The following is a 21,528-nucleotide window of genomic DNA, read 5'->3' on the forward strand; positions in this document are numbered from 1 at the left end:
GAAACTCTGGCATTTGAAGCACACAAGTCTTAAAGCTGTCAAGTTACAAGACCTTTGCATCCCTAACACTTTAGAAAAAAAAAACCCAGGGGTGTTCAAACTTGACAGCTTTTAAGACTTGTGGACTTCAATTCCCAGAATTCCTCCTCCAGTCCTGTTGGCTCAGGAACTCTGGCATTTGAAGCATGGAAGTCTTAAAGCTGTCAAGTTACAAGACCCTTCCACCCCTAACCCTTTAGGAAAAAAAATGCAGATGTCTTCAAACCTGACAGCTTTAAGACTTGTGGACTTCAACTCCCAGAATTCCTCCACCAGTCATGTTGCAGCGACGTCATCTGCGTGGATCTGCTCCATCTTCGGCTTTTTTCACTGGGGGCAGGGCTGCTGCTGAAGATGCCGACGAGCTGCTACCTCCTCCTCCTCCAACAGCACCACCACCCTGCCCCCTCCTCCTCCGCCGTGCTTTTGAGGAGCCATGAGGCTTTTTTCCCCCCTGCCTTCCTACTGGCTCCCGCAGCCTCATGGCTCCTCAAAAGCACGTCGGAGGAGGAGGGGGCAGGGGTAACGCGGCGCTGAGCTCAGGTGCTCCAAGCGGAGGGGAGGCGGCGCTGCCACGCGTGGGGATGCCGGCTGGAGCTTTTGCGGCTTTAATTCAGCCGCAGCACCGGGCGCCAAATCCGGCAGTGCTGTTAGAGGAGGAGGAGGTGGCAGCAGTTCTTCCGGTGGCGGTGGGGGCTTTGGGGCTTCACAACTACCCTCAGTCGCCCTGTGCTCCTCAAAGCAAGTCCGGGGAAGTCCTTTGCAGGCAGCCCGTTCTAGCTGCCTGCAAAGGACCTCCCCAGCTTCCGGAGCCTGTGGCAGTAGAAATAACTGCGCGGCAGTTGAAAACTGCTGCACGGTGTTTTCTTGCCATGTGCGCGGCCGTGCAGCCATGCACCTTAGAGGGAACATTGTTCCCCACCCCCCTTCACAAAGCTGAGATTGGCATGGCCTGCACATTACCAATGATATTCATTGGGCCCATGGGCCATCAGTTTGACACCCTTGATTCACTCTATACCAGCGATGGCGAACCTTTTTTGGCTCGCGTGCCACAAGTGGGGGGGGAGCGCGGGGGGGTTATGTGCGGGCGTGCCGCATCCATAATGCAACCCGCGATCCCCCAATGCGCATGCGTGCACAACGCCCCCCCCCCATTTTTACATGTTTTTCGCCCTCTCCAGGCTCCAGAGGCTTTATAGGAGCCTGGGGAGGGCGAAAACAGCCTCCCCCGCCCCCCCCGGAGGCCCTCCGGAGGCTTCAGGGACCATCCGGAGGCTTCCGTGAAGGCTTCGGAATGCTTAAAACCACCCTCCGAGCAAACTGGAAGTGACTTCCAGGTTGCTCGGAGGGTGGTTTTAAGCACTCCGAAGGCCACAGGGACCATCCGGAGGCTTCCCTGAAGCCTTCGGAGCGCTTAAAACCACCCTCTGAGCAAACCAGAAGTGACTTCCGGGTTGCTCGGAGGGTTGTTTTAAGCACTCCGAAGGCTTCAGGGACCGTCTGGAAGTCACTTCTGGTTTGCTCGGAGGGTGGTTTTAAGCGCTCCGAAGGTGTCAGGGAAGCCTCCGGACAGTCCCTGAAGCCTTCGGAACGCTTAAAACGACCCTCCGAGCAATCCAGAAGTCACTTCCTGTTTGCTCGGAGAGTGGTTTTAAGCGTTCCGAAGGCTTCAGGGAAGCCTCCGGACGGTCCCTGAAGCCTCCGGGGGGGGGGGGGGGAAGGCTCTTTTCGCCCTCCCCAGGCTCCTATAAAGCCTCTGGAGCCTGGGGAAGGCGAAAAATAGTTTTTAAAAAGGTGAACTCAGCTGGCCAGCGCGCACATACGTGCTGGCCAGCTGACAGGGCAGCGCCTCGCGTGCCCTGATAAATGGCTCCGCGTGCCATAGGTTCGCCATCACTGCTCTATACTGTAATTCTACCTTGTTATGAGTCCCAAAGCTACCGATATCTACAATCTCCAAAATACTATCCAATATATATCCTCCCCACTTAAACAGTCATCAGAGGCTGAGGTTAGTTTCCTGAAAACGGAAGCATGCACTGGATGTCTTTGTCTCTTATTTCTGCCTGAAAGTTGCAGCTTTTCATTTGCTTGCTGGAGTCCAGTCCAACTATTGCATAATAAATTCTTAATCCAAAATCTGCTTTTTGATGCTTCTGCCTTTTCCATTGAAATGGGTATCTCTCCATAAACATTGAAGAGTGGCTCTTAGCTATTGATAGACCATTACCTGACATTAGCTCCCACTTGATAAAACATCAGTGACCACGTGAGTCTATTCAGAGAAAATGAATGGTTACAGTAGATGTCACAAAAGTACGGGAATATTTGCAAGTGCTTGCCTTTTCTCTGACTCCTGTTGTAGTCAAGGGCTTTAGCTATGAGAAGTAAATCAAACATCAAAACCTCCTGGGCTGAACTGCCAGAAAATGCAAAAGAAAAGAATCTGATGAGTCATTCTCCTCTTCTGGGACCTCAGTGTTAGTTGTAGAAAACCTAGAACAGTACTGGAATAGCTGTTGATTTCCATTTTCTACATCTTAGAAGATTTGGTCAGGCTCTTAAGGACATTACTTGTAGAAATTTATGATATTAACACCTATGTAATAGTTGATCCTGGATAGTTGAAGCCTGGATAAGGTGCTCTCCCCCTTTCAGCATTTTAATTATATTTTAATACAACCAAACATAATGTACAGGAAACAGGAATAATAAAATATTTTGTCATAAACATTGCTGTTTGAATACATAATAATGTGTTAAACTATAGCTGTTGAAGAGAGAAAAGATGGCAGATGTTTCTCAGATTTAATCACAAGCACACCTTACTTTCAGTTCACCTGATAATACTGCTTCAATGCTACAAAGTAGTCCGAACAGAACAGAATAACAGAGTTGGAAGAGACCATGCAGGAAACCCCTGCCTAAATAGGAGGCCCTACACCAGGGGTGTCAAACTCAAGGCCTGGGGGCCGGATGTGGCTTGCGCGGTGCTTAGATATGGCCCACAGGGCCACTCTAGAAACAGCCTGCAAAGCCTCTGCTATGAAAACGGAGCTTGACGGGCTATGTGTACCCTCCTGAGCTCTGTTTTCACTGGCAGGGGGTTGGAGGAAGCCATCATAGCCAAAACAGAGCTCAGGAGCCTGTTTTTGCTGGCAGGGCACTCAAGCCACCACAAGCCCCCCCAACATGAGTGATGTCGAACTGGCCATGCCCCCCAGACCCCCCAAGGTCAAATACAACCCTGATGCAGCCAATAATGAAATTAAGTTTGACATCCTTGCTCTACACCATTTTTGACAGATGGCAGTCCAGTCTCTTCTTGAAAGCTTCAGTGATGAAACTTCCACAACTTCTGAAGGCAAGTTGTTCTATTGGTTGATCAGCTATACTGTAATACCATTTTTGAAGGATAGTGAACTATTTCACCATGCAGTTTTTAACAATCATTTCTAATAAGCACTTGTCAATTCTTTAAAATGTATCGTATTTGATTTTAAAATGCTAATCACTACAGAAAAAGCTGTCTCTAATAGTTTACCGATTCAAATATGAATCATTCATATTTGAGCGCTCTTTTTTAAGGGAACCTTCCTTCCTTCCTTCCTTCCTTCCTTCCTTCCTTCCTTCCTTCCTTCCTTCCTTCCTTCCTCCCTCCCTCCCTCCCTCCCTCCCTCCCTCCCTCCCTCCCTCTTTATCAAACATTGCAGCCAGAGCGGCAAGGTAAACATGGTAAACAGATTATACCAATTCCTTTTTTGAGTTTATTTTATGTGTAAATGGGAAAACAAGCCTAGGGGAAGATTGATTCATTTGAATATAGACTTAAGGGTGCCCCCAAACATGCCTGGATTCATAAACCATCAGCAAATCTTTGTCCAGGATAGTTCAACTATCTAGTTATTTAGATATACCTAAGCATTCTACCCACGTTTAACATTATACAAAGCATTTTTCTTGATTTATTGGTCTTCTGAAAAGAGAAGCAGAGTAAGAAAGTATACGTACTTCTATCCATCTCATTCTCACAATGTTTTTTTAAACCAAAATGTTTTAGTTTGCTGTTAAATATAAACAGTATTGCTTACATTTTCTGTCTTGATCTTTTCAGATGATCTTTTTATCTGCTGGTAGGTTTTATTGCTGCTTACTTTAGATTTGATTCAGTGGTAAAACATCTGCTCTGTGTGTTGCTCCATAATTTCTGAGACAAAATTTTTATTATAAATCTAAATCATAAAGTATTCTGACAGATTTATGTTGCATTTTAATTCTCTGCATCTGGTTTTATCTGTGGCGTTACCTGAAAGTACCACTGCTTTCTCTATTACCTTCAGAAATGCTGTTTCTAAATCTTGTTGCTCATGCTTAATAGTTCTTTCTTGATAGTAAGGGCAGAAATGCATTTACAAAAAGTAGCAATAATATGCACAAATTGGCTAGTTTCATCTGATTCTCTGTCCATGGAAGAAGTATAAATGAAATACAGGGTTGAGAAGTGGTGGCTATCTTGAGTGAAATAGAAAATAGAAATAGAAACTTTGAGCATTAAGACCTAACTCTAAATTTCACAACTTGGTTTCCAGTACTTATTCATTCAGTTTTTATCCTGCCTGCTCCTTCCACTTTTAGGTTGTGAAACACAGTGATAAATCCAGATGCATATGGACTAGAATCTAGATGTTCCTGTTCCTAGTTCAGTACTTTCACAAGTACGCTATGCTGGCTCTCAATATCTTGATTACACATGTTTGACTAAGCATTCATTCATTCTTTGTTCATTTTTGTCTGAGAGTACTGGAAGTTAATCTACTGTATTTGGAACTTAGCAAGTTGGGGAACATTTGCTAAGAAAAAGCACATATAAATTTGGTTTTAAAATACTGACACTTCTGTGACTGACTCAATTTTCAGAGAATATTAATTAACTTTGCAAACAGTAAGTGAGTGTGAATAAATGCTTATGCAGTTGTAAATGCAGTGTTTGGCAACTGTTATAGTTGCCAAACTATAACACAAAGCTTATAATTCTGAGAAACATGGATGCTGTATGCTTTTATTAAAACTTCTTAATCATGATAATTCTAACAATAGTTGGAAGGCAAACTGTTAGTGAAGGATACTGAGCTTGAATTGAGACTATTTAGTATTTCTAATAGTAAGGATTTTAGTGGCTATCTTAGCTTTTTCCCACCAACTTGCATTGATGTTATAAATCTATGGGCACAGTTCAGAATTGAGACATTTTGACATGACACTGTTACCTTGGTACATAATTTTCTTTTAGCACAGTCTGCAACTCTGAAGTATAATCATAAATTGTTTTTGTTAACAACACATAACTTTAAAGGAGATGGTGGTAACGACTATTTTTGTTATACTAATTTGTTAAAAGATGTCTTGGTTCTGTAACTTAAAAGGAGAGAAGCGAAGAAAACTTGTTCTTCCGATAGTTCAAGATGGAAAAGCATATTCTAAGAACATCCAGTATTATCACCTGTTATTTAAGCTTATTCGTGAAGAACAATTTCAGATTCATTATTTCGAAAGTTTCTGTTCTGTTTTGTTCCTCTTTTATTACTATTTCTTTTTCCCTCTTACCAGTCTTATTTTCTTTTTTAATCCCCACTCACTCTAATATTATAGAATGATAGTATATTTGATTCAGAAGATATTTCTTGTATTCCTTCATTGTGACAGGTTATATTGTCATATAACATAAGATATTGATCATTTGTAACAACAGTGGTTGGTCAGATATTTGTTACACTTCTGTGTTATTTTTCTATTATGCATTTGTTTATAGAGATGGTGTTTCTGTTTAGTGCTTTAGTATTGGAGTGCTAAATGATTTGTCATTTGAAATTGGATTCAGTTTTGTTCGAGTCAGAAGGATTTTATTATATGTGCAAAACACAATGGAACAGATCAGTAATTTATTATTTCATGTGGAATGTTCTCAGAGATATAAAAACTTTCATAAGCAATCCAGTAGAAAGTGATTTGAGAGAGTTTCAGGGGGTATGAGGGACATGACCTCCTAGAAGTTGTGAGCAAATTTGAGGGGGACTGGCTGCATTTTTCCTGAACAAGTAAAACAGGACTTGTTCTACCTAGGCAAACTGCCTGTCAGATTGGAGAAGAAAGCCTGGGGAAAGTCTTTCAGAACTCTCAAGTTTGTGTGAAGCCTCCTGGCGTGTACATTCAAAGTTGAATTGCTGTCAGAATTTGTTTCTGTTTTGCTTGGATAAGCTGGCAGCTGCCTTGTACAGGCAAAGTAGAAGTGAGTTCCAACAAGGTTCCAATTTCCCATAACTGGTCCCAATGTACTCTTCATTTTTATTCTTGAAGGGCTTAAGCAAATACACTTAGCATTCTAGGTGACTGCACAGCAAAATTTGGGAATTTGCTATTAAGGTATCTTTTCAAGAAGACAGAATGTGTCTGTAATTGTCATTTTTCTAAGAACTGGGTAGTTTTGAACAGAAAGAGTTTTGTTGGCTTAAAGCTAACATTTTTCTTTTTATTATCTGTTAAATGACTCTTCCAGTTTTCCCAGAAGCTTGGCTATTGCTGAACTTTCCTTCTACTCAATGGCATATTGATAATGGCTATAAATGACATTACTGTGCAAGTTAACTAGCCAGAAGGAAGATTCTAAAAGGCTGGTAGCTGAAACATCAAAAATATGTATGCTTGTTGAATTAGCGCTTTGAAGAATGTTTCCATCCCATTTCCAGAATCTCATTTTCAAAATATTTAGTTTAGATTAGGGGAGAAATTAATCCTAAATATAGGAAGTGGATAAAGAGAAAAAAGAATGAAAAGAGAAATGTGGAATGTGGAATACAAGAATTCATTTATAACTATAGAAAGAAAAATAGATAATGTGTTTCTTTAATAAAATTTAATTCTTTGTTCCTTCTTAAACTTTGTTTCTTTAGGACCCAAAGCTTATTAAATTAATTTGGAAAAACTACTTAATCTAGACTTTATATAGATTTTAATACGCAAATAGTATGTTTATGTACCTAGTGCTATTTAAGGGATTTATCATGGAATTATGGGATTAAAAGGGATCATTTAGGCCATTGTGTCTAACATGTCACTGAATGCAGAAACACAAATTATTGTCTACTCTCCACTTTTCAGATTTGTGAAGAGGAGTCCACAGTCTGTCTGTATAGTTGGTTCCATTAACCTACTTGAATATCTCTTATTCACAAGAAGGTTTCCTTGATTTTGCCCTCAGGTGATTCAAATCCATTATTTTGTATACTTCTCTTTGGAACAATGGAGAAAAGAATTGGCCATGTTCTATGTGATATGCTTGCAGATATTTAAAGAGTGTATCATATCTGCCTTAGTTCTATTTTCACAAAACTGGACATTCTCAGTTCCTTCAATGTCTCTTCATTAGACTTAATTTCTAGCCCTCTCATCTCCAAATCTATTCTAGTTTGTCTTTTCCTAACAATTTCTATCAGGAAATATCCTAGTTTGACCTGTGCAGATTTGGGTAATGTTATTACTTCCTTTTTTATTTGTTTATTTATTTATTTATTTATTTATTTATTTATTTATTAGTTTATAATGTAGTATATAATACAAAAAATACCAAAAAATAGTAGGAAAATAGGGAAGGGAAAAGTGTGGGACAAGGGGAAAAAAGAAAGAAAAAGAGTTGACTTCCAACTCTCTCTGGTGTAATAGAATAAGATAATAACATCAAATCTCAACATTTTTACTTTTACATAATAGCAGACCTATTAATCGATAAAACCCAAAATCAAAGTTTAATTTTTTCCACCTCAGGCACAAAGTTCAGAAGTGGTTTCCAACTAGAAACAAAAGTAATTGCATTTTTTTCTTTGATCATAGCAATCAATTCGGCCATGTCTACTAATTCCATCAACTATTCATTCATTATAGGAATCAAAATACCCTTCCATTTTTATCTGTAAAGTAATCTTCTGCCATCACCATATATAACATCAAAGTTCCAAGTCTTTCTCCATAGTGAGGGGGAGGAGTATCCAGACTGGGTTAACCTTGTCCTCTCATTGATTGGACTGAGTCAGATAAGCTTTTTGGGCACGCCCACTGGTCACCAGGTACTACCCAGTTATTGACTCAGTTGACCATTCTGGATCTCCAGACTTTTTTTTTACAAAAATCAAAGGAAAAGGTTTGGACCCGCGGATTTTGCCTCCCAGTACCGCACTATAGCCTCTGATCATCAGCAAGGACTGCCACAAGCCTCCTGGGTCGGCATGCTGCCCTGGCCACTGAGTGAGACCGGAGTCACTCAGTGAGGACCGTTGCCAGGCAAGCAGGAAAAGAGGGCACAAGCCACCTGGAGGCAAGTCCTGCCGCAGAGGCTCTCAGGGGTTTGAGCGGCGAACCGCAGCTTTACCAGCGCCGCGGAGTGCCCACGCTTCCTCCACATGGCCAGAAGAGTGCAGAGGAGCCGAAGAGGGAATCCCTGGCCACAGCGGCACCAGAAAGAGGCAGGAGGCTCGGATTCAAGCGGCAAGGGCGCGCGGCAGCTCCGGAAAGCCCCAGTGGCTAGGTGAGCACTTTTAAAAGTTGCGCCCTTTCTTCCAAGCCGCGCGGCGCCATTTTGAAGCCAGGAGGACCCAGGTGGTCCAAGATGGCAGCGCCCAGCAGCTCTGAGGAGGAAGGAAACCAGGCAGCTGCAAGCCCGGCCAGCAGCCCCACCAGAGGGGCAGAGGAGCATTCACCCAGGTCAGTGGCCCTCCCTGAGACTGCCCATAGGAGAGGGGGGAGAAAAGGCTAAATCCAAACAGAAGCACGTCTCTCCCAGGGCAGATCCAAAGGAGGGGGGGTCAGAAGCCTTCCAAGCCTCCTTCCAAGTACGAGAGGCGAAGGCATAAGACCTTGGAAAGGCTCTTCAAGAAGGCAAGCAGCCACAAGAGCACCCCAGGCATGGGCACAGAGGGGAAGATTCCAGGGACTCCCTCCCCCATTGGAACCATAGAGGGGAATCCAGCCATGCAAGCTACGATCCCTATAAACACCTCTGGCCTTTGGGGCTCTGCTCAGGGGGGGGCAAGCCCCCTCCCTTTCTGCAGTGGGAGCAGCCCTGCCCACAGGACCTTCAGGTCTGGGCATTCCTCCGGCACAGGGAGGCATGGGCCAGCCCCCTCCCATAGGGGCACCCAACTTCCAAGAGATGATGATGAGGGCCTTTCAGCAATGCATGGCAGTGGCATTCCAACAGCCACAGACTCAGGGTCCCCCTTTCCCCTCCTAGGGTTCCTGACTACCTGGATGTCCAGGAGGAAGACCTTCCCAGCTCCTCAGCCTCATCCCAGGAGGACAGCGACCTGGAAAGTGAAGAGGGAGAGATCAAAGAGAACAAGCTGTCTGATGATGAAGGCATGCCTCCTCCCAAGCCTACATTCACCGGGTTGTTCCAACCTTCGCTGTTCAAATCTCTTCTCTTCAAGGCCAAGACAGCAGCCAAGCTGGGCAACAAAGCTACAGAGGTTCCACCTCAACGCCAGGGCTTCTCAGCGGAGAACATTTTTTACGAGCAGGCCATTGAGGCTGACACGGCCAAGGCCTTCCTTGACATGGTTGTGCCAGTGGGCATCCCCCACTTCGGGGCCTTCACCTTTTTCACGGACAGGGTCTTCTTTAACGTGGACCAGGAGATGGCACAGACGCTGGCACAACTCTCCATCGGCGCTCCGGTCGTGGCCCTGCACACGACTACCACCCTGCCAGGGGAACCAGAGGATGCTCTAAAGTTGGAGGACAGGAAGACGGACCTCACCTTACAGAGGGGTCATCAGGCGCCTGCTTGGGTGGTGAAAGCAGCCACCACAGCCTCCTTCATCAACTGATCATCCTTGCTGTGGCTGCAGGAACTACAGCAATGCACCCATAACAGATATCCGATCCCATCAGGACATCAACAAACTGGTGGCGGCCATCCAGTTCTCGTCGGATGCCACCTTAGCTGCAGCCAGGTTTGCTTCCAGGGCGATTGCTTCTTCGGTGGCTTCGGTAGCCCAAAACCCAGCCTGAAGATGGCGAGTGAGACCTTGCTGAAACATTGCCAAGACAATCTCAATCTTACACGGGAAAAGACCCGAATACAATAATACCAGCAATGATTTGGGGACTGGAGACTAAAACATATGAAGAACGGTTGCAGGAACTGGGTATGTCTACTTTAATGAAAAGAAGGACTAGGGGAGACATGATAGCAGTGTTCCAATATCTCAGGGGTTGCCACAAAGAAGAGCGAGTCAAACTATTCTCCAAGGCACCTGAGGGTAGAACAAGAAGCAATGGGTGGAAACTAATCAAGGAGAGAAGCAACTTAGAACTAAGGAGAAATTTCCTGACAGTTAGAACAACAATTAATCAGTGGAACAAATTTTCTCCAGAAGTCATGAATGCTCCAATACTGGGCGTTTTTAAGAAGATGTTGGATAGCCATTTGTCTGAAGTGGTGTAGGGTTTCCTGCCTAAGCAGGGGGTTGGACTAGAAGACCTTCAAGGTCCCTTCCAACTCTGTTATTCTATTCTATCTCTGCCTGCCTGCCTGCCTGCCTGCCTGCCTGCCTGCTTATCTATCTATCTATCTATCTATCTATCTATCTATCTATCTATCTATCTATCTATCTATCTATCTATCTATCTATCTATCTATCTATCTATCATCTATCTATTCCAGCACTGGTCTCTGTCTGTCTGTCTCTCTCTCTCTCACACACACACAGACCCCCATGCACATGCACAAACACACACACACACATACACTCTCACTCACCCCCAAACCCACACACAGCCCAGTGTTGGAACTCCCCAGTGATGGATGGTGATTCTTAGCAGACATTCTTTGGTCTTCTGGACAGGGTGGTCAGAAGCTCACTGGGAAAGTAGATCTTTTAAATATTGTAGCTAAAGTCACATAGGGCTGTAAAAGAAGCAGCAGCACTTGAGTTCGTCTCAGAAATATTGCACGAAGACCTGATCTAAAAATGAGACATGTTTTTAACAAGTCCATTTTGTAATTTTCATTGAATTTAGAGATTCGTCTTTTTATGAATCTTCCTAGGATTCATGTTTTCCTGAGTAATCTATGGTCCCCTGGATCTTTTTCCCCCCAAGATGGCAATATTTTCTGTACTCCAGTTACCTCACTCATTCTCTAGCATTTCTCAAAGATAATAAGAGTTTTGTGAAAGAGTTTTCTACCCCTTTCACATTTTTGAATACTTATTAAGAACATTGATTCTCAAGTGATTGGATGTTTTTGAAGGATTGTTCTATAGACAATTATTGACTCAGAAAACTGAAAATGTTTGCAGAGATAATTTTCAAAGATAACTTTGAAGAAGGTATGCAGGATCAAGTGCAAGAAAATAAAAGGAATCAGTCCTGGAAAAGAGAAAGAAACTCAAATTCTTTTTATTTCTATTTGCTATAAGAGGAAGCAGAGGGAAATTGCAGGTTTTCAAGCTTCTATTATTATATCCTACAACAATAAATGCCATTCTTAAAATCCTTGCACTGTTTCCTAATCTACCTTGAAGGACTGACATTTTTGGATTACCTGAGGATTATTTTGTCTGGTGGAAATCAAACCACACACGCTACAATAAGAACCTTAATATCATCTATCAGGCATGGAGTGGTGATTTTTGGAAATGCTTTGCTACATCAGGAACTAGATGATTAAAGGAAGCTTAAATTCTGAAGCACAAGGAAGTTATGCAGCAAAGCAGCAATCCCAAGTATAAAAACCAGTGTACAGGAAAATGAATAAAGAAGAGCAAAGTTAGCATTTTAAAATGATCAAACCAAAGTTAAGACCTAAAACCCATAGAAATGCACAGGACCTGAACAATTCATGCTAGAAAACCCTAAAATGTTATTGTTGGAGCAGTTTGCCTTCATGGATAAAATGGATACACATTACTATACAGCAATGTGAGAGTCTTACCAACTGCTATAGCAGTGGTTCTCAACCTGTGGGTCGCGACCCCTTTGGGGGTTGAACGACCCTTTCACAGGGGTAGCTTAAGACCATCCACCTCCACCGGCATCGCCCATGCTCAGGAGCGCATCCTGAAGTGGTAGGTACATGAAGAGCACCGAGTGGCGCAACCCAGATGCCACCCCGCCCGGTCTCCACGCCAGGGAAAGGCCGAGGCGCTGAAGGGGGAGACAGACGGCTTCTTCTGGGTGGTGGATGAGCCTCGGCTCCGACAAACTTCTGAAGCGAGTGCGGTCAGTGGTGCTGCTTCAGCCCAGCCTCCTGCATAGGGGCTCAAAGGCTCCCGGAGAGCAGGAGACCAGCAGGGCAGTCAGGCCACCCGCTTCAGGTGGCGGGATGGGCTCTCGCCCAGGCAGGCGCATGCCGGGATTCAAGCTGCCTTTGCTGCTCCGCAGTCCTGTCCTGTGGGCTAAACTGAGCTTGGAGGTTTTTGGGGCCCCGGGAAGGGCTGGCAGGAGAGGCTGGAGGGGAGGACAGTCCTCACCCACCTATTTCTTCCGTCCCGAGGAATTGCACTCAGGATGGAAGCACAGTTCGATGTATCTTAAGGCTCCATTTAAAATCCCATTTAAAGGGCAACTTCTTAATCTGTGTTAGAAAGAAAGAAAGAAGGAAGGAAAGAAAGAAGGAAGGAAGGAAGGAAGGAAGGAAGGAAGGAAGAAAGAAAGAAGAAAGAAAGAAAGAAAGAAAGAAAGAAAGAAAGAAAGAAGAAAGAAAGAAGAAAAAGAAAAGGGAGAGAGGAATGGAAAGACAGAAGAAAAGGGAGGGAGGAATGGAAAAGAAAGAAAGAAAGAAGAAAGAAAGAAAGAAAGAAAGAAAAGGGAGGGAGGAATGGAAAGAAAGAAAGAAAAGAAAAGGGAAAGGGGAATGGAAAGAAAGAAGAAAAAGGAGGGAGGAATGGAAAGAAAGAAAGAAAGAAAGAAAGAAGAAAAGGGAGGGAGGGAGGGAAAGAAAGAAAGAAACTGGGTGGGTGGGGGGAACGGAATGTAAAAGAAGTAAAATTAACAAAGTGAAACTCATGTAAACCACGAACTGCTGCTGGAAGCAGGCAGGGAGATCATTTTATCCTCTAAAATCCCAGCCTGGCTGATCTTCTCCCAAACCAAGATTGGCAGATTAATCACTATGCTTTAATTATGTTCAATTTGTAATAATGAAAATACATCCTGCATATCAGATATTTACATTACGATTCATAACGTTACAAAATTACAGAAGTAGCAACAAAAATAAATTTATGGTTGGGGGACACCACAACATGAGGAACTGTATTAAAGGGTCGCGGCATTGGGAAGGTTGAGAACCACTGTGCTACAGGAAGTGTTTGGTTGTGTTACTGCAATTAAAGGTAATATTGCACATAGAAAGTGAAACGTTTAGAAAACACCAAGAAACAAAAACAATCACAGAATTATACAATAATAATTTTCAGCAGACAGCAATTTCTTTCAGTATCATAAGGTTCAATTCAACTAGCTTCTATAGGAAAATGAAAGATATATTAATGGTTTGAACTGGTCCTTCTCCATCCTTCCATCTCCAAAAAAGCTGTTTAATTTTACACATTATTCTGAATATTTTTAAGGTTAATTATTATGTATTGGAAATTCTAAATTGTGGCTTTTCTATGATGATAGCTTATCAGTTTTTGTACTATTGATAGATGATACACTGATTGTTTTAGCTGAGCCTAGTGAATTTCTTAAATCTTAGTTTAATTGAAAGATTAAAAAAATAGCATTGACAGGATTGGTGTTTTACCATGCTCATTAACAAATTTATTGACTGAACTGGCATTACAGTATTGGATCTTATACTTTCTGAAAGCCTAGTGACACTGTAGTATAGCTTGAGAATTTGTTCATTCTCTTTGCCTATGGCGTTTTTTTATTCTCCCAAAGTGTAAGGGAATTAAAGCAGGAGGCAAATTATGTCATTTTATTATTCTCCTGCATTCAAAATCCTTTTACATTCCTGCAGCATATTCAGAGTATCAGAGGAAACTAAGTATGAAAAATAAAGAGTTCTTTAATTCTGGCTGAAAATGTCAAAAATAAAAGTTAAAACCATGAAGAAATTACCAAAAGTCTTATTCAGTGGTAAGGTACCTATTTTATTGACATTCCTAATTCCTGCTTGACTAATCATAAGGAAAGACACCCAAATGAAAATGAGAATATAACAGAGTAGGTTCTTCTGCCTTATTAATTTGTATGTCTCTGTATATTTTTCCTTACTTAGGTATCTGAACATCAGCATTTGGATCACCTAGCTGAAAAGCTGGAGCAGAGTGAGAAGAATGGTTCGGTAAGATTGTCAGCATTCTTACAATAATTGTCTCCTATTTAATTCATATACCATTAGTGCATATCTTGTTTAGAGATTTATATCTAAATTGATACCATCGACCATGGTATCCTACTGCGCCGGCTGGAGGGGATGGGAGTCGGAGGCACCGTTTTGCGGTGGTTCGGCTCCTACCTCTCCGGCCGGATGCAATATGTGTTGACGGGGGGGCAGAGATCAACCCTGAGGCCACTCTCTTGTGGAGTGCCGCAGGGGTCGGTCCTCTCGCCCCTTCTGTTCAATACATATGTGAAGCCGCTGGGCGAGATCATCCGTGGTTTTGGGGTTGAATACCATCTGTACGCTGACGACATTCAGCTGTACATTTCAACCCCGAGCCACCCCAACGAGGCTGTTGAAGTGATGTCCCGGTGTTTGGAAGCCGTCGGGGTCTGGATGGGGGACAACAGACTCAAACTCAACCCCTCCAAGACTGAGTGGCTGTGGCTACCGGCGCCTCGGTTCAGCCAGCTGACCCCATCGCTGGCCATAGGGGGCGAGCAATTGCCCCCTGTGGAACGGGCGCGCAATTTGGGCGTCCTCCTAGATGCCCGGCTGTCAATGGATGACCATGTGGCAGCCGTGGCAAGGGGGGCGTTCCACCAGGTTCGCCTAGTGCGCCAATTGCGCCCCCTTCTGGATCGGGATGCCCTACGCACAGTCACTCATGCACTGGTGACGTCTCGCCTAGACTACTGTAACGCTCTCTACATGGGGCTTCCCTTGGGACGCGCCCGGAGACTGCAGCTAGTCCAGAACGCGGCCGCGCGGGTTGTCATGGGGAGCTCTAGATACTCCCATGTAACACCTCTCCTGCGCGAGCTGCACTGGCTACCTGTAGTTTTTCGGGTGCGTTTCAAGGTCCTGATTATCATCTTTAAAGCGCTCCATGGCACAGGACCTAGTTACTTGCGGGATCGCATCCTCCCACATACATCCCTGCGGCCAATCCGCTCTCACAGGGAGGGGCTTCTCCAGGTGCCGTCCACTAGGCAATGCCAGCGGGCGACGCCAAGGAGTAGGGCCTTCTCTGTGATGGGCCCAACCCTCTGGAATGACCTCCCCCCCCGATATCAGAACCACCACAGACTTCCGCTCCTTCCGACAAAAATTGAAGACTCACCTGTTTCGATTAGCTGGCCTGGCATAATTATAATCGTGACAACTGTTACCTCCTGGAAACATATTCTTACCTGGTTATTTATAGGGTACGGTTTTAAATTTAACTGATTTTAGGGTTTTTAGAACCAGATTTATATTCTTCCGTACAGTTCTTTTTAAATTTTTAACCTCCTCCTTATGTGTATTTATATCTGTATTTATATTTGTATTTGATACTTATTGTTTGTTGTGTGGACTGTACACCGCCCCGAGTCCTTTTCGGGAGAGGGGGCAGTCTAGAAATTCGAAGAAAATAAAAATAAAATAAAATAAATATACCCAGCATATGATATAATTCAATATATGCTAAGCCTCAAGGTTAGTTGTTTTCAGTTTAGTATGATATACAGGTAGTCCTTGACTGATAACAAAAATTGGAACCAGATTATTTGTTGCTAAGCAAGATGGTTGTTAAATGAGTTGTGCCCAATTTTATGACCTTTTCGGCCATGATTGTTAAGTGAACACTGCAGTTGTTAAGTGAATCACATAGTAATTAAGCAAGTGTAGCTTCTGACATTGACTTTCTTGGCAGAATCTAGCTGGGAAAGTTGCAGATGGTGATCATGTGACCCCAGATTGCTGCAACCATCGTAAATAAATGATTACCAAGCATCCAGATTTTGATCATATGACATGGGGATGCTGCAACAATCATAAGCATATGTATCGGTCATAAGTCATGTTTTTCAGTATTATTGTAACTTTGAATGGTTGCTAAACAAATAGTTGTAAGTCAAGGACTATCTGTACAGACTCAACCATTATGGTATAAGGTGATTTACAACCTGGTCTCTATGATTTGTTCATTAATTTATTGATTATGTGACATCTAGTTACATAGGCAGATGTGCCAGCAACCACATAGGCAGATCTTGTCCATGACAATCTGTACCTAACCCGGTCTTCCAATAATGTAAATACCACTGTAATTGAGTCCACCTTGTTGCTGTTTGCTCTCTTTCTTTCCAACTTAACTAGCATTAGAGCTTTTTCCAAAGAGCTACGTCTTCATGTAATGTCGCAGAAATAGGATAATTTGAGCCTTGTAATTTGTGCCTTAAGTTAGAACTCTCTGTTGATTTGTTAAATTGCCCGCTTGTTTGTTTTCTTGGTTATCCATGGTATATTCAGGAGTCTTCTACAACACCGACGTTTAAAAGCATCCATATTCTTTCTACGCTGCTTCTTCAAAGTCTGATTTTTAATTCCATAGAATGTCATAGAGAATACCATGGATTGCAATAGTTTGATCTTCATATGTACAGACATCATGGCAATTGAATACTGAGTCCTTTTTGGTATTCTTTGCTTTCTAAAATGTGGAAGGATGCCTGCAACTTCTCTCCCTCTTTGAGACTGTGCTGTCCTGGTGTCAAAGATGCAATCTCTTGCTAGTCTGTCCAGTTACATGTTTGAAGCTATAAGAAGTTATAGAAATACTAACAAATGCTGCTGATATTTATGTAATAATCAAGATAGTCTTGATTTCTTGATAAGTCTTATTTCCTGTAGGAAACAGCTGTGCAATTTTCTAGTTTTTTTAACGGTCTAAGCTGCCTTCCATTTTGTCTTGCTCTACAGCTGCCTAAACTCTATCAAAAGTTTTTGCTGTTAAAACAGGATGTTCAGAGATTAGTTGATAGAAACACTTACATGAAAATCATACTCATGACATGTGACAACAGAATGTGGCATACATGAAGCTAATACTTGGCAAATTGTTTTGCTGTTAGTCTCACAATGTTACCATGTCATAATCCAATTAAGCATCCTTAAATGAGTTAATACAGCGGTATTTATGGCCCAGTTAGGTTGGGGCACATAGCAGAATTTTGTTGATCTTTAAAAACTGAAAAAGGTTGTAGTACTTGGAAGTGAGTTCATCAAGAATAATAGGATTGTATACTACTAGAGTGGGACTTGAGGCATGATTTCAGAAGGTGGAAATGGCAAATTATATCAATATATTGCCGGGAAAATATTAAGGAAAAGGCCCAATAAGTCATCAAGAAGACTTCACCTTTTATTTGTGACTTTCAAACTTCTGAATGCTTAGTGAACTGAAGTACCTTTGTGCAGAACAGTCTTTCAAATCAGATTGCTGGTGAAAGTGGCTTCTTTCCCCTAGCACTATTTCTCCCAGAATAGATGAGGCAAAGGTACCTTGCCTTCAGGGGTGTAAGGACAGACTGATGTATGTGAATTCCTCCATAGAATGCAGAATAGGGCAAATGTTAAATAGTTGGGTGGTGAAAACAGCTTCACTCCATTTACAAGAAAACTCCCAGTAAACGCATCTGTTATCTGAAAATCAGATACTGTACATGCATTAATATACAAAGGTAATTTATGCGCTTTTGGCATCCATCCCAATATGGTGTTTGCAATATTATTTCTGAGTGTTTAAAACTACTTAAAATAATCATAGAAGGAATGGCTAATTAGAACTGATCAATATACTGAATAAATGGGCACTGGACCCTGAGTAGAGTGACAGCAGGATCAGAGGAAGTTATCATGGGCTACAGATAATTAATTAAAACAAGCAACTTCCTTTCGGCTGGAACAGTAGCTTTGAGACATAGTCTTATACTTCATTTGCAATCACTTGCCATTAGGAAATGCAAGACCCATGAAATTATATACTAGAGATTATGTTTTACTACTTTTATAATTATTCTTTTACTGCCTTGTGTCTTCAGCTTAGCTTAGACCTAACAATTTAAAGTTGGCATGGCCAAAAAAAACCCCAAAACAATAGTGAAACTATAATAATAGAATGTATTTTTCAAAGAAGGGTTGAAGATGAGAATTATTTTGGTGCTACATAGGTTTCATACTTTTAAATTTCTCTTGTTTGTGCTACAGATTCACATTTTTAAAAGTTTATTAAAATAGAAATAGTCTGATGTGTGAATCGTAACAAATGTTCTACTTTGATTTTTTAAAGTTTTATTTTAATTATAGTTAGGTGCTTTGTACCTTGGTAGAAAACCGATTAAAATATAGCAAATTAATTATTCATGATGACTAAAGTGACATTTCCAAAATTCCACTTGTCTACTGGCAAATAGGTAGAAAGGAAGTGATAATTATCTAACTAATTATCTAACTTTCAAGCCAAAAAACTTTGATCTGTTTACTGCCAACTATTCAGTGGGAACAGGATGAATCTCATGAATATCAGTCTAATCAGTATCATTTCATACTCCTAATATTTGTATCTTGCTAGAATGTTTGGGAATTGGAATCCTATTTGTGAGACTTATTTCATGGTTAGTTTCAGTGGACAGTATTAATTGAGTTCTGTTCACTTTCATGGCAAGTGAGATTGTGAAGTCTTGAAGAGTTTCATAACTTTTCCTCAGTATGGCAATCTATCTTCCCATTCTGTATGAATTGGGTGGGATGTGGGTTGACTGCTGGTGGCTGGAGAAAAAGATGAGTTATTTCACACTAATAAATTGATGTATATTGCAGTAACTATGTCTAGTTGCAGTAACCATGTTATTCATACCATAAATTTAGTATAACCAAAGTTGAAAGTTTCTTTCTCTTGTCCTTGCATCACAGCGGGCTGAGAAGCATTGATTTCTTACTGGAAGTAATAGTTGATTCCCATGGATTGTTATTGTAATGGACCAGGCCTTTTCCAGGCCCATTCAGACAAGAATAAGCCTCTGCCTATTAGGCATGAACTCTTGAAATTGCTTTTGATGGAACCTGGCTTAGTTATGGGAATACAAACTGAAGGATCGTCTCCACATAAGCAGCCTTAAGGAAGAGGTATTCATAATAGACTGGTTATGCTGACAGCAAAATGACAAACTCATTGTCAGATAAATAAAATAGCTGTGCACTTGCATCAAAATTATCTGAAGCAATTGTGTCGGTTGCATAGTGATGATGATATTCGTCCATCATGTTCGAAGAAGACATTAGCATCTAACAGGCTGTGGGCTGTCCACAATGTGTCCGCAGGTGGCTGGTAAGGCCTATACGGGCCCAAAATATTCTGCCACATGTCTGCAGACATATATGGGCACCATTGTTGCAGCATTTGCAGCTCTGGCTTTGTGTGCTCACTTCTCGTGTGCTATGGTTGTTCTTCTGTCCTCAGATGTCTGGCAGTCTTGGTGGATCAGCATACATCATGTCGATTGATCGGGTTTCCCAGGAGGTGATGTCAATATCCAGGGACTTGAAGAAGGCTTTCAATGTGTCTTTGTATCGCTTCCTTGTCCCCTGTGCGTTCGCTTTCCTTAGACAGCTCACCATAGAGGAGCTGTTTGGAGATGCGATGGTCTGGCATCCTTGCAACATGGCCTGCCCAGCGTGTAATATCATTGTGCATGTAGCATCATTGTCTTCCTCCTTCTTTTGCCACCATAAGCATCACACTATGAGCTCCTAATGGAAAAGCAGGCTATCTATAAATTAATGAAATAAATGTCTTTATTGAACCACATGTTTGAGTTATAGGGAATTAGGGATTTTCTGTCTTAAATTAAATATTTATATTTTTAAATCTCTATAGTGTATTCCTTAAGCATTTTAAAACTGAATTTCCTTTGTAGGCTTACTACAGTTTTTTTCTGTTCTCTCACCACTACAGGGGATGGTGGGAATATTCCATCAAACAGCACACATGTGTGTTTTTAATTGCACATAAAAACTACTTCTGGATCAAATTCTGCAGCTGAGGCCAATATTATCCTTTAAGAAAAATACTGAGTTGCTTATTTATTATGGTTGTTTGGGTTCCCTTTTGTTCCTTTGTTTGGAATAATTTCCATTTTCTGAAAAGAAAAAAAAGCTGGTAACAAGTTGGTATTTTCATTTCCAGAAAGATTCACTCATCTTACTATTCTTTTTCATTCAAGTTTTGAAGTCATTTTAAAGAATTTAACCTTATCGCCTAGAGCACAGCAAAGATTAAGATATATATTGGATATCCTGCACAGCTCTGCTAGATTTCTATTTCCTTTGTCAGATCTTATTATTGTTTACTTAGAATGTTATTTACTGTTAATATGAGGAAGGATTGTGATTATTTTTTATTCCTTGCCCACTTTCTACCGTAAACTTAGCTTAATCCTCTGTTTACAATCTTATTACTGTAGAATTTTGTCAGTAGAACTGAGTCTTGCTTTTTATTTATAAGGCTTTGTAACTGAAATAGGAAATAGAACATGGACTATAGAATCATAGGGCTGGAAGGACCTTGAAGCTCTTCTTTTTTAATGTTTTTATTTTACTTTATTCAGAACATAGTTAAAATTGGAAACACAAAACTCGATAAAAATCCAAGAGGACATAAATGAAAAAAAACATCACAAAACAGTAAGAACATTAACATTAACACACATTATCCTCTGTAGCTGAATACTGATTAATACACTACTACTATTAGTTCCCTAATACCGCGTAACGGAGTGAGCTTCCGTTACTTGTCTCAGTTTCTACTAACCTAGCAGTTTGAAAGCACGTAAAAAATGCAAGTAGAAAAATGGGGACCACCACCTTGGTGGGAAGGTGACAGTGTTCCATTCGGCGGTTAGTCATGCCGGCCACATAACCACAGAGACGTCTTCGGACAGCGCTGGCTCTTCAGCTTTGAAACGGAGATAAAGCACTGCTCCCTAGACTCAGGAACAACTAGCACATATGTGCGAGGGGAACCTTTACCTTTACCTTTTACAATTATTTCTCATCCTTTGTGAAACATGTCTTCCCAATATTTTTAAACTACTAAATCTATTAGCAACTCATTAACCTATCTTCTATATGTTACATTAGTAACAAAGTAAGCAGGAAAAATAATAATAGTAAAACAGAATAAAAAGTTTTAAATATCTCTCTTAACAAGCTGTTATTGTAATCCATCCATAGAAAGTTTACCACAGCATCTATCCCTAATCATTCCAAAAGTTATA

The 21,528-nt window shown here is 41.7% G+C and overlaps 1 protein-coding gene across 3 annotated transcripts in view; it reads left to right on the top strand.

Moving 5' to 3' along the window:
* Positions 1 to 21,528, top strand: part of GLP1R (glucagon like peptide 1 receptor) — a 124,200-nt gene that overhangs the window by 19,460 nt on the left and 83,212 nt on the right. For all 3 annotated transcript variants that reach the window (XM_081940841.1, XM_081940842.1, XM_081940843.1), the window contains exon 2: positions 14,324 to 14,389. In XM_081940841.1, coding sequence (XP_081796967.1) covers positions 14,324 to 14,389 — 66 coding nt within the window. The remainder of the gene's footprint in view (positions 1 to 14,323; positions 14,390 to 21,528) is intronic.

The sequence above is a fragment of the Natrix helvetica genome (assembly GCF_964273705.1).
Source record: "Natrix helvetica genome assembly, chromosome: 2".
In the NCBI taxonomy this organism is placed as follows: domain Eukaryota; kingdom Metazoa; phylum Chordata; class Lepidosauria; order Squamata; family Natricidae; genus Natrix; species Natrix helvetica.